We start from the raw sequence: 13,303 nt of genomic DNA, 5'->3' as shown, positions 1-13,303 counted from the left end.
GCTTTTTTTCCTCCCAAGTGGACCTGGATAATTCCCATTTTTTTTGGAAGCAAAATTCAGGACCACGCCTACTCCTACTGTCCGCTTTCCACCTATATTCTTCCTGTCCATGGGGCATAGGGACATCTCAACTGTCACCTCCCACCTTGGCAGCTTAGCAGAATGCACTTGGGAAGCAAACACCAAGACTAGGAGGATGACAGCCAGGGTTGGTCTGGGTTGCAACTCGAAGGCCTGACCAGCACCTGAGGGCTTTCTCCAAGGCTGTTTTTACTTTGGTTTAAGGAAGGCATTTAAGGCTACTTTGGAGCCAACAGCTTTTGGAAAAGGAGAGAAAAGAGCAAAGAGCAGGGACCATTGGATGCAGTATTCAGACGCAATCGCAGCAGTTGAAGAAACGGACACAGCCAGCATGATCCACTCGACTTCCCAAGGCCTAATCAGGCATGAAGGGCCAGGGGCCTCCTTTTGCCCTTTTCCCAGAAGTCTAAAGGAAGTCAGGAGTCCCGCGGGGGCTCAGTGTAGTAAGGCCCTTAGGGCTTCCGCAGAGCTGAGCCCCAAACGCCCTACCCTCCTCACACCAGCAGAGGGCGCGCACCGCCTACGAGAATGCACTTGGGAAGCAAACAGTTTCGGCTGCAGCAGCCCCGGCAGAGAGCGAGAGCTCGGGAAGGGTGGGAGGGAAAAGTGAGCGGGCAGATCCCGGGACGAGGCGGTCACGACGACCGGGGTCGGCGGTCGGGTGTGAGCGCGCGAGAGCAGTGGGAGTGAGAATTGGGCAAGAAGTGAGGCTGGGCGGGAAAGCTGGGAAAGGGATGGTAGAAGGGGGACAGACGCAGGTGGCTGTACTGGGAAACGCCAGCAGGTGGGAGAAAGTGCACCAGGTTGGAAGGTAGGGGCGTGGGGTGCGATGTGGTGGGGTAAGAGGTCAGGGACGTAGCAGAAGGTCTCTCTCCAGGCTGAACCACCCCCAAGCTGAGCCACCCCCAGGGGCTCTTCGCTCTGGCCAGCAGCACCCAGGTCCTGTGCCCGTTCTCTGGAGCTCTTCCTGAAAACCTTTCTGCTGGCCGTAGGCATGGGCTGGGCCTCTCCCTCCGCTGCTCCGCTCCGCTCGCAGAGGCTCTTGGAGCAGTAAAGAATCCGAAAGGAGGCCGCAGGGAGCTGGAGAGCTTTAATGGGGCTAAGGGAATAAAAACACACCGCCAGGATACAAGAGGGGAGAGAGCAGACCGCGAGTCTTGGGCTATGGCCTGAACCAAACCTGCTCCAGTCCCAGGAAGAGGCCTCCAAGGTGCCAGGAGGGGCAGCTCCGTGGGGGACAAAAAGTAAAAAATGATTTGGAATTGGGAAACAAGAGATCAGAGTGGAAGAGCCTACTAGGTGTGAGAGAGAGGTCCAGTAGAGAGAAAACAAAGAGGGGTCATAGTCCTTGGGGTCTAGGGGCTCGGTGGGGTTGAATCTAGAATTTAAGGAAGATCAAGGAGGCCTCTGATCTCCCCAGTCTGAGCCGCGGTGACAGGCAGAGTCAAATCTGGGTTAAGGAATGTGGGGTAAACTCATCCCTTCCCCCGGAGTGAGGATGGGAGTTGGCGGCGAGGCTGTGGGGAGGCCGTGCGCGCGGCCGGGCGTCCTGCCTAGTGATAGTGGCCCCCCAAATGCGAGGCGGCGGCCACCGCGCCGAAGGGCCCCGGCGGGGGCTGCAAACCTGGACTAGGGTAGAGCGCTGCGGTGGCGCTGGCGGCGGGGCCCGGGCCCGGCCAGTAGGAGAAGCCCGCGGGCGCGACGCCCGCCGAGGCCGCCATGAGGTTGAGTTTGGAGAGGCCGGGGAAGGGCAGCGGCGCGAGGCCGGCGGGCAGCTTGTAGAGCGCGCCGTCCTGGGCTGCAGCTGCGGCGGCGGCGGCGGCGGCGGCGTGGGCGTGCGCGGGCGGCGGCTGGCAGGCCTGCGCCAGCCCCTGGAAGTCGAAGCGATAAGCGTAGCGTTTGCCATGCACTTTGCTCATGATGTTCTTGTCGTAGTAGTAGCGCAGTGCGCGGCTCAGCTTGTCGTAGTTCATGTTGGGCTTGCTCTTGCGCTCGCCCCAGCGCCGAGCCACCTCGTCCGGGTCAGTGAGCTTGAACTCGCCGTGGCCACCCTCCCACGCGATGCAGCCGGCGTTTGCGCGGTCGGCCAGCAGCTCGAGCAGAAACTGCCACAGCTGAATCTGACCGCTGCCTGCAGGAAAGGAGACGGTCAGCCGCGAACTGGATGGGAACTGGGGGGAGAGGTGAGGCGGGAAACCGACCCGACCCAGGAGGGTCCCGCAGAAGAAAAAGGGCTCGTCCAGCGGTGCTGTGGGTGTGATTGGGCCGGCTGGCGGGGAGGAGCAGATCAATAAAGCCGTCCCCGGCCCTTTTGGCACAGTGGAAACACAGCTCAACTCGGTGGACAAAGCTGCTTAGTTGCATTGTTCCAAGGAAACTGAGGGTATAGAAGGTGCTCTCTCTGTCCACCGGGAAGAAGCAGTGAACCAGGCAGGGCCCTTGGCTTCCCAAGGTGTCCAAGGACTATATGAGCTCTATTCAGGACAGAGCTCGCACGGGGTTGCCCCGAAAGGTATAGGACTGCCCACCTCAGTTGGACCTCGTCCAGAAATCTGGAAGGAAAGGGTCAGGCGTGCAGTAGGATGGCGGTGGTCACTGCTGCACAAAACCCAACCAGCTTCTCCAAACACCTTGTCAGTTGGGAACGAAGAGCAGAGGCCCTGTATACTGGGGGAAGTTCCCAGGGTCTCCCTGTACTAGCAAGTTTCAGGTGTGTAGAGCTTTGCACCAGCGCAGCTCCCGGCTAAGGCTCTCCAGGGCTCTCTTTTCGAACCAGGCGGGATCCCCTTTGAGGGCAGGTGCCATGGTTCCCTAGCGCTGGACAGCACTGGGGAGCAGAGAGCAAACTGAGGAACATTTGTGCTGGACTCTAGCTCCTCCTGCTCTTGCCCAATCGCCCTCCAATTTGGGGGTTTCTGGGGATGGCAAGAAGGTCTTCCCTAGATATGCAGTCGGTGAAAGAGTTGAGGCCGGGGCTGGGGAGATAGCTCAGTAGGATAAGCACTTCCCTGGCAAGCGCAAGGGCCTGAGTTCAAGAGTTGAGGCCTTGGAATTCTTGCTCCCTTGTCTTGAAGCTCAAAAGGGAACAACATCTTGATACAATCACCCCAACTCCCTTTGAAATAAAACAGACTTTCTTCTAGTTTGTCCAATTATTGGATCAAGGCAAGTCTATTGAACCCCTTTTTCTATTCAATCATTGGCTCGGAACCTAGAAGCTTCTTTATCCTATAACTTCAACTCTAATCCTCACAAGCTGGACTCAGAGTGCCTTGAGTCTTAAGAGCAGAAGCAAGGGAAGGTTTGCACTAAAACGTGCATCTGCCATGGATTGTGGCAACCTTAGAGGCTCGGGAGCACATCTGCATTTGGTGTCATGTTCCCCTCCTTCTGGAAAAACCAGCTTCCAACTTTGCCTTTTTGTGGTTTGTGACTTGGGGAGATCTATGGTGCTGACTAGGGTGCCAAGGCTCAAGGAGCGGTTGCCTAGAGGGTCTGCTGACCACAGGGTAATTTAGTGACCCTCCAAAGTGGCAGCCAATCTGGGAACCAACAACAATGGCCTTAGGTCTCCGAGGCAGAGCTATGCTAACTCAGTAGGCTCAATAGGCCAGCAGGAAGCATGGCAGGGGTTCTCCCCACTGGAGCTCTGTGGCAAGGGAATCATTCTCCCGGTTCCCTTGCATGGTGTGCTGTGTCTGCTACCACCAGGGAAAGGGCACTAAGCATCTCAGGCCTGGCCTCAAAGCTGGGTCACACAGCAGATAAAGGTCTGGAGATTGGGTCCTCTTCCTAGGACTCAAAGAGCCCTGGGACTCAGAAAATGCAAGCACCGAAGGTGGAATGAATGTTTCCCTAGAGGCCTCGGCCCTCTTTCTAGAGCCTGTGGTACATGCGCACTGCTCCCAGCCTCTCGGTCGGGTGTCCGTGGCTGGCTCGCGCGGAGGTCCCTGCCTCAGCCCCCATCCTCTACCCTCACCTCCGCCTGCGCAGGGTACGACCCAGCTCACCTTTCTGTACCGCGGGGCTTAGCGGCCCCCAGCTCGGGCTTTTCCCTTCCTTGAAGATACCGTCTCCGACGGGATCTGCGGCGCAGAAGAAAAAAATCCGGTAGACCCGGGCGGAAGTTGTGGGCTTGACCGAAAAGGCCTTGGGCCAAGTCTCTAGGGGGCTGCTGTGTTCTAGGGGCCCGGGCCACCAGCTCCTCCTCCCGGAGCCCAGCCCCAGCGCGCGCTGCGCAGAGCCCCTCCGTAGCGCCCAAGTCAGGAAACGCGTCCAGGAAAAAGGAAATCCGTTTTCCGAAGGGGCCGGCTGGAGGCTTATAAAGCTGAGCCGGGTTTGAGCCAGCCGAGCCTGAGCCAACAGAGCCCCTCGCAGCGGAGAGGAGGGCGCTTGGAGGGCCTGGCCGGTGCGAACGCTCGGGCACGAAGGTGAGGAGCTGGAAGGGCAAAGGGGCGACGCCCGGCGGACCCCAGCCCCCTCGAGCCTGACCCAAGTCAAGTCCTCCACCACGTGAAGGTCCAGACCGGCTCCCAGGCTCCCAGCCTGCTCACCTCAAGTTCTCTGGACCTACACTGAAATCCCGGAGCTCTTTATCTGCCTTTCAGGTTTTTCTGCATGCCCCAAATTGCAGTCAGCCCTCCACCCACAACCTGACTGTCCCGACTGCATCCTTTGGACCGCAGGACCCCTCCCCAGGTCCTGGTTTAGATTCCCGCCCAGGGTCCTGGTACCTCCAGCCCCCGCTGCTCCCTGGTACCTGGCAGGTACATGTTGATCAGCAGGGGCTGGGTGGCGCCGCTCTGTCTCATCGCTGCCGGGGGACTGGGCGGTGGGAGATGGGGGGGGACAGGAAGGGGGTGCGTCTGGCTTTGCGCTTCGGGGCCACCGATCCCGCCCGAGGCGACCGCGGGTGACAGGGAGGAGAAGACAGAGCGGGTCCAGCAGGGCCTAGCAGGAGGGGGCAGCCCGGTTGTGGTGGGGGCCTGGGGGGGGGGGTCTTGGAGCGACGCTCCCAGCTACAGGGCCGCTCGGAACCCTATGGCCCCCGCTCGGGCAGGGGCCGCAATTTCCGTTTTAATTAAAGTGCGGCCGCCTCAGCCCCCCGGACCCCGCCCCCGCCCCTCTTATCTTCCCATCGCAATAAAGTCTCCAACGCGCAGTGCCACAGCCAAGCGCACCCGGCAGCCCCCTGCGCCCCGCAGCCCGGGAGACGCGCGGGGGATGGGCCCCAGCCGCGCCCTCGGATGGGGGCCGGGTGCGCGTCGCTTTTCCGCCTGCTGTACTCAGCAAACAGTGGTGGAGAGGGGGTGCCTGCTCACTATGGACCCCCAGCCACATCCCCTCCCTAGAGCCTTCCTTCCAGCGCGCTCCCGCCCCTCTAGCGGCTCGCTCTCCTCCCCTACCCCCTCCCGGGTCCCCGTCTCCAGGCTGCGTTATCTGCATCTTCACTTTTAAATTTCCGCTTCCCTCTCTCTCGCTGTCGCCGCGCTCTCGGCCCTGCAGCCGTTGCTCCCTTTATCTTCCCCCACTCCCTCCCCCGCAGCTCGCTTTCTCCCTCCTGCTTCTTTCCCACTCTGCCCTTCCCTGGAGACTAGATCCCGGCCCTGCTTCCCCCCTCCTTTGCTGTCCGGGTTTCCTGACTTTCTCCCCTCTACCTACCCCAGGCCGGATGCTGGGGCTTCACCCTGGCAACTTCTCCCTGTGTCCCTCCTTTCCCTACCCTGTCCCCGTCTTAGCCCTCTTCTGGTCATCCCATCTCTACCTCTCTTCATTCCTGCATTGCCCCTGTGGTCCCTTCCCCTTTTTCCTTCATTCAGTTCCCACAAACTGATGCTGACCTCTCAGAGCATCCCAGAGAGTGTGCTGACTTTTCCTGGCAGGTCAGGGCTGCCCTTCTGCTTTCCCTGCAACTATTTCCCTTCCCTTCTTTCCTCTTCCTTGTCTCCCAGTCTGCCCCACCCTGATCTCCACTCCTTTGCAGTTTATCCCAAAGCCCAGCCCTGGGGGCACAGGGGTTGAGTTAGGGTTGTGTACTACACATGGCTTCTCGCATGTGAAGAGAAGCTTGACTGGCATCTCTGGGTACTTGTGGGGCTTCCTGACACTGCAGAGGTGGCCTTAGGAGGGATGCTACTGACAGTGGTGCCCAGGGTCAGGAGTCCACCATCAGCAGCCATGCAGCATACCCAGTGGCTACTGTCAGAATTAATTTCTTAATAATGACCTTTTGCCTGTGGGAGCCCAGGGATGAGAACCACATAAAAAGGGGCAAGTCTCTTGCAGGGTGCCTGATCCTGGGTGCCTGGGCTAGCTGGAAAACCCTACTCCCAGAGTTGTGCCACCCTCTGTCCACCTTCACTTGTTACACTGCTGGCCTGCTCATCTTTGCTGGCAAAGGGTTCAGAGGAGCCTGAAAGGACAGTGGTGAAATCTGGCTGGGGGACATGGAGGTCCCAGGACCCCAGATGATTAGACTTGCAATCTGGTGGGAGCGAAGATAAGGGTTGGGATGTCCCCTGAAGATCAAACTCAGGACTCCACAGAAGAGGGTCTTGAGGGGGGAACAAGTCATAATCTTGTGCCCTCTGACTGCTTCGAGAAGCCTCTTTGACAAACAACAAGGGGCAAGAGGCTAGGAGCCGGGGGAGCCAGAGATATCCAGATCCACCACGCATGGCTCTCGGGAAGGCAGCTGGGGCAGAAGGGAGAGAAGCTCAGCTAGGAGACAGCTGTCCCCAGAACAGGCCAAGGATCAACAGCCCAGGGTTGGTGCCCAGTCTGACTGAGGCCTCGGTGCCAAAGGGAAGGAGTGCTGGCAAAAGTATGTGAGTGGGGGTCTCCTCATTCTATGTGGAACATGGCCCTCTTCCATCTCCTCCTACGCTGAGGCAGCCAAGGCAGAAGCCAATGAGAGTCCTTGCCAGTTTCCCCTCCTCCCTCTCCTACCTGGCTGGATCTACAAACCATCAGCCTGCCCAGAATGGAAGGAAGAGCAGAAGGCGGAAACACTTAGGCCTGGCTGGCCTCTTGGACTCCCCTTCCCAGCTGCCTGTGGGTTGGGGGCGAATAACCTGACCCATGGGTCCAGAAAAATGGACCTAGAAGATGCATGTTAGCAAATATCACCTCTCCCAAGTCCTTCAGTTGTTGGGGGGCAACTGAGGCTGAGAGCTGGTGCCCTGAGCCATTCTGTTGATTCTTCCCAGTAATCAGAACTCCCAGAGGTTGGGCAGCTCAGCAGAGCAAAGATAACTGTCCCCTTTGTCCACTGCCTACTCCTAGAAGAGGCAGGGAAGTTGAGTTGCTGTACTCTGAAGGGCCCAGTGTGTCTGGTTTTTGGGTTCAACTCTTAGTTGCTGTGGTTCCAACTTGTGTGACTCTGAGAGAAGCCATATCAGCTCTGTGGTACACTTTAGTCTCTGTATCTGTAAAATGGGTTTGTAATCCCTGAAAGCGAAGTTTATAACACACATGAGGTGCTTAGGACAGGTTATACATACTGAGCTACTCTCTCTCTCTCTCTCTCTCTCTCTCTCTCTCTCTCTCTCTCTGTTGTGTGTGTGTGTGTGTGTGTGTGTGTGTGTGTGTGTTGTGAGACAAGATCTCACTGTGTAGCCTAGGCTGGCCTCCAACTCACAGCAATCTGATCCTCCTCCTGCCGTAGCTTCCAGATAGGTGGGGTCAGCGGAACATGTGGAGCTAGGGGATGGAAACCTGGTTTGGGTTTTTTGTTTTGGTTTTGAGACCGTCTTACTATGTAGTTCAGGCTGGCCTTGAACTCACTATGTAGCCCAGGCAAGCCTCAAACTCTCGATGATCTTCTTGCCTCAGTCTCCCAAGCACTGGGATTATAGTGTGTGTCACCACACCTGGCGACCCTGGGTTTTGCATCACGATCCTTGGACCCAAAGCTTGGCTTGACATTTGATGACATCATTAGGCCCCAGTTTCTTCATTAGTGAAATAAATGAAGAATGGAAGGTATTAGGAGGCTCAAAAGCATCACAGGCTATGAACCATACAATCCACTCAAATGTAATGCAGAATTCATATTCCACATAGAACTTTGTCCTCGGTACCCTGACCCAACCCAGGACCCATGGGGAGGAGGGGGAAACAAGGGTCCTACACTGACTACCCCCCAATGTCTGCCCATAACTTTACAGTTCCAAGGGTTCCTTACTGAATCCTCCCACCAATACCCCCAGACACACAGGACAGGGATTAATAGCCCCGGTTTCCAGGTGAGGGAATTGAGGGTCAGGGTATGTGTTGGGTTCCAGGGGTTTTGACCTAATATTCCAGGTTTCTTGCCACAGAGGCAGTTGCCCAGCTTCAAGTCTAAATGCTTTCTCTGTCACCATGTCTCACTGGTCTAAGTGATAATCTGGGCTACTGGGCTCTTGACAACCCAAGAATCCTTAAAGGACAAGGTGAGGGGACTCCAAGGACCTCAGCAGGCTCTGCCTATATGGGGTAGGGGTATCATATCATTAACTGTGCCAAAGGGGGAACCACACTTGTGCCACTGGGTCCCACAGCTGCTGCCATCCTCAGCCCTTCTATGGCTTAGGTTCTGTTCCCTTGTCCTTAGGAGGATAGGGAGAAAAGGAAGAATAAAAGGGGGTTGATTTGCAGTGGCAGAAAGGAAGGATATGCATGAACATCATTTGTAAATGCTAGAGCTAAGTATCATGCAAGATACTGTTATTTTGACAAAGGGCCTGAAGGTGAGGTTCAGAGAGAATTCTTCCCCTTAGAAGGGCCTGGGAGGCAGTGAGACCTCCCACTAGTTCCTTTCCTGGGAGGGGGAGGAAAGGGAGTATTGAAAAAAGGCTGGCAGATGCCCTGGTTAGGTAGGGAATCAGTTAAAGATAACAGCTGCAGGTGCCCTGGGCATTAGAGAGGAACCTGACAGAGCTTCTGCATAGCATTGGAAGGTTTGCCTTGTGTGGTGGTACCTGGTCCACAGGTATGTGGAGGTTAACATCCAGCAATGAGCCCTGCTTTTGATGTGTGTCTACTCTGTTATCTTCACTTGTTCACCTGGCCCACATTGGTAGGGGTGGAGAGATTGCTTGCATTTCGTAGATGAGATTCCCTCCAGCAATTTCTGCTCATTCTCACCATAGCCTACCCACATCCATCATAACTTAATTTATGCTTTGTAGTCAAGGGTCCTGGATCCTGAGGGGAGGGTCAGGTTTCGATCTTCAAAAGTATGAGAATGGATATTACAAAGTGAGACATGAAGGAGGCAAGAGGGGCAGGCAGGTTCAGGATACTTTATTGAGGGCCCTCAAGGGTGGTGACTGGGGCCGTGGAGCCTAGTGCTGGACTCTTCGAATGGACTGTAGCTGCCCAGTGTGGGCCTGTGTCCCAAACTCACTGTAGTTACGGAACTCTCCGCTATGCCGGTCTCGCTCCAGTACATATTGGTATCCTCGGTAGCCTGGGTACTGGTAGGCCACCCACCTAGGCCAGTGAGGAGACAGGAGTGATAAGTAGGTTCTGCTGCCCCCTCTTTGTGTCTTCCACTAGTAGACCACCTCCTCTGCTCCCAATCCTCAGCTCCAAAACCATTGCTTCCACTTTCCCTACCTGGATCCCCTCCTGCTCTGCCTACTGCTCTGGGCTTTCTAGGTACCTGCCTCATCTCACCTTCCATTCCCACCTTCCATGGCCTCCCCACCCAGATCTTCAACCTCTCCTCCTATAGCCTCGCTCTATGTTGTTGGCCTGGCTCCCATTCTCCATTACTTCTTCCCTCTCTCCATCCTCTCACTTCCCCTGGATATCAAGTTCCCAACCTCTTTACCATGTTTCTCAGCACCATCCCTATACTCCTCCCACCACCTCCCTCTCCTGTCATCTCCCCTCTTCCGGTCCCAGGACTCACGCTCCGGAGCTGACTTTGAGGGAGCCCACATCCTTGCTGGCCCAGCCCATGGAGGGCAGGGATGGGTAGTCATCGCTGAGTTCAAACTTGCAACCCTGGAAGTTTTCCCCCTCAAACAGTGTCACACGGCTGTCACTGTGGCTCTGAGACACAGGCAGGGTAGGGGTCAGAGAGGCAGATCTCCAAAGGGGTGCTAATGGTTACATTCTTAGCCCCACTCACCTCACCCCTTTCTCAGCACAAGTTATACAGTTTCTTAGATCCCACAAGCAATCCCAGAATTCACCCCATCAGTTCTCCAGTAGTCTTGCAAACTGGGGTGTTCAGCATCCCCACCTGGCCAACCCTTGACTTTGAGCTAACATAGTAGGATTAGAAGGGTACCAGAGATCTTTTCAAGTCATCGCTAGAGGGTGTCTTGTGATATAGGCCCATCATTCGGAGGAAAATAAGAGAACTGTACAGCCCATTATAACCAAGACCTAAGGAACTCAGTGGCTGCCCAATCCCTCTGCCCAACACCCTGGACACAGCCTCACACAGAGTGGCCCAGCCAGTGTTTGGCAGAGTCAGTAGAACAGGCCAGGGCAGTGGTTGCTGCCAGGCTTTTCAGGTGCCAGAGGCTTCCCCTTGCAGTAGGTCCCAACCTTTTGGAACAGAAAACCTGGCCAGGCTGGATCCCAGCTTCAGGCCTCATCGCACTAAGTGACCACAAACTGGAAATAAAAAACCAAATCTTCATCTCACTGTTTCTTATGAACTCCCCGACACACACAGGGAGACCAGTGGACCCTCTTCTCACTCTGGATCCTTGGACTGAGTTCTAGTCTCACCCTCATGTTGACTCTTGAAACCATCATAAGTCCCATTGCCCCTGGAAGTCCCATTCTCACACCTGTGTGCGGAGCTAACCGCGAGGACTAGACCTCCTAGGCTGCATGATGGGGTGCAGTGAGCATAAAGGATCTTGGGTGCTCACAGCAGGGTTGCCCTTTGTTGCTGTCCGCGGTGCTGACACCAAGCTCCTGGCCTACCTAGGCCCACCAACCTGCTTTTCCCCACACTCTCTGCTGGTGCTGGGAAGTAATGCCATATCCCACGTCTAAGGTTTGTTAACACGCTCCTGTGCACCGGCAAAGACCTTTCCAGGGCACCATGGAGGAGCCAGGAGGAGGGGAGGGGGGAAGTGTGTTTGACTTACGGCGCACAGCACTGGCCGGAAGGACTGCAGCTGGGTGCTGGGGTGGCCGCTGCTGCCGCTCCAGGCGCTCCAGCGAGGATAGTCTCCCTTCTCTAGAATGAACTGCTGTCCCTGGAAGTCGGGGTACTCAAAGGCTACCCATCTGGAAAAGAAGGGGAGTTGCGAGGGCTCTGCCCAGCTCACTCCTTCCTCCATCTTCCCCTTTTTTGTTGAGTTTGAAAAAAGCAGGAAACCCCACTCTGTTTCTCCAGCCCCAGACCCCTTCCCTGACACCCCCATCTCATAGCAGTCTGCTTCTAGAAGGTGAAGACCCTAAATTGATTGCTATCTGGGGTTTGAGGGATCCAGGCTCCCCAATCAGGGATCCCAGGCTACAATCACCGGACTAAGTGCTCCCACCTTCAGATTTAGGCGCTGGCGCATGAAGCATCGACGCCCCCCTCCCCCGCTGTAGGGAAGAAGCTGCCCCGCTGCTGAGGGCCCCTGACTGAACTCCAGGAGACCAGAGTGGGGCCAACTGGAGAGATTTGGCTTCTTTCCTTGAAAGAAGCACAGAGTCATCTAACCGCACAGAGAAAAACTTTGGGAAGGACTTTACACTGGAGTCATGGGTTGTTTCTCGCCTTTGTTCCTTTAGCTCGCGCGCACGAGGACATTCTCTTCCCCCACGATTTGCCTTGCGACAGATGGGGGCTTTGGGGAGGTCAGGCCGAGGGTTTTCCTATGTTGAAGAGTCTTCTTCGGAGTTTACAGGGCCTGGATCTGAGGTTCCAGTTCCAAACCTGGGCTGGGGGAGCCCGGCACAATACAACTCAACCCAGCAACAGCAGGGTTCTCACTCACGCGCCGCTTTCCACCTTGACGGAGCGCACCCTGCACAGGCCTCCGCGCTCGCTGACGTTCGCGCAGTCGCTCAGCAGCTGGCAGCGACGGCCCTGGAAGTCCTCCTCATCCCAGAGGGTGAGGCAGGCGGTCGCCTGGCCCGGCGCGGGGGCACTGCTCATGCTGCTAAGGATAGGAAGGGCGAAGCGCGCTCAGCGCCTGAGAGCACCTTTACTAGGTCTGCCCAAGCCGGGAAGGGGGTGAGGACCCGGGGCTGCGCCCCGCGAGGCTCTGGACCCGGTTGCCCAGAGCTCCCCCACAGCTCGCCCTTCCCGCCCAAGCACCAAGGTATTCACCGGGTGGTGAGTGCGCCCGGAGCAAAGCGGAGAGGCTGCGCGCCCTGGCCCGCGGGGCTTTATACCCGCGCCTCGCCCCCGCCCCTGCCTCTCCAGTCGGGGAGGGGAGCTGAGTCAGCTGGGGGCCCGAGGGCCCTGGCCGCCGCCGATGCCGCCCTGGCCCCAGCTCGCGCTGATCACAACGGAAAGTGCTGAGGCGCATGGCGCAGCCGGCGGGGCCCGCGCTGACTCGGCGCTTTCTTTCTTCAGGGCCAGAGCAGGGCAGCGTGCACCCAGCCTCGGGGCAGAACGCGCCCTCCTAGGCCCAGACCGCCGGGCGGAGGAACCAGGGCTCCCTGGCGCCTTGCGTGAGATCGCGCCTTGCGGGACGCGTCGCGGAGTTCTTCCGAAGCTCTCCACGCTGCCTCTGCCGCAGCCCGAGGTCGAAGCCTCTCTTTCGGGGGACCTAGGGCAGCGGTAGCAAAGGCTCTCCACAAATGACTCTGCTTGCGCCCCTGTCTTTTCCGCTGAAGTATCAGTCATCACCACTTCTTTCCTTCCAAGCTTCGCTTCGCCGATGGAGCTCCGCGCTGGGCGAGTTTTCTTGTCCCGGCCCGGAGGAAGCGGTGACCAGTACCCGCCACTAGGCAGCGCTAAATGCGGTAAACGCAACGCCTGAGCCAAAGCGCCGTTTTACAAAAAAACGGTTTAGGCGGGAAGATGGCTCAGTAGAATAAGTGCATGCCTGGCAAGCACAAGGGCCTGAGTTCAATCCCCAGTTCGGGGGGGTGGGGGAAGAAAACAAAAAACGGTTTAGATGTAACAGTACCAAAGGGAGGGGCCAACTATGGTAGGAAGGGTTTCTCACCCTTTCCTCCTCCCTGACCCGCGACGGTGCCCGGTCCTCCAAGAATCTCCAGGGCCTGGGGTCTTCCGTTCTGACACCTGTTAGAGAGCTATCTG

At 57.1% G+C, this 13,303-nt stretch overlaps 2 protein-coding genes across 2 annotated transcripts; both read right to left on the bottom strand.

Annotated features, from left to right (window-relative positions):
• Positions 1 to 1,574: 1,574 nt before the first annotated feature.
• Positions 1,575 to 4,997, bottom strand: Fev (FEV, ETS transcription factor). The gene is made up of 3 exons (XM_004638206.1): positions 4,841 to 4,997; positions 4,092 to 4,166; positions 1,575 to 2,212 (listed from the first exon to the last, which is right to left on the bottom strand). The coding sequence occupies exons 1-3, from the start codon at positions 4,890 to 4,892 to the stop codon at positions 1,635 to 1,637; spliced, it is 705 nt and encodes a 234-aa protein (XP_004638263.1). The 5' UTR covers positions 4,893 to 4,997; the 3' UTR covers positions 1,575 to 1,634.
• Positions 4,998 to 9,348: 4,351 nt separating this feature from the next.
• On the bottom strand, positions 9,349 to 12,191 carry Cryba2 (crystallin beta A2). Its single transcript, XM_004638205.1, has 4 exons — positions 12,027 to 12,191; positions 11,184 to 11,325; positions 9,983 to 10,125; positions 9,349 to 9,558 (listed from the first exon to the last, which is right to left on the bottom strand). Exons 1-4 carry the CDS (start codon positions 12,185 to 12,187, stop codon positions 9,411 to 9,413), a joined length of 594 nt encoding a protein of 197 aa, XP_004638262.1. The 5' UTR covers positions 12,188 to 12,191; the 3' UTR covers positions 9,349 to 9,410.
• Positions 12,192 to 13,303: the final 1,112 nt, after the last annotated feature.

Source organism: Octodon degus, unplaced genomic scaffold, assembly GCF_000260255.1.
Source record: "Octodon degus isolate 3935 unplaced genomic scaffold, OctDeg1.0 scaffold00096, whole genome shotgun sequence".
Lineage (NCBI taxonomy): Eukaryota > Metazoa > Chordata > Mammalia > Rodentia > Octodontidae > Octodon > Octodon degus.
Note: the sequence above shows the minus strand (reverse complement) of the source record. Positions and strands in the feature narration are given on the sequence as shown.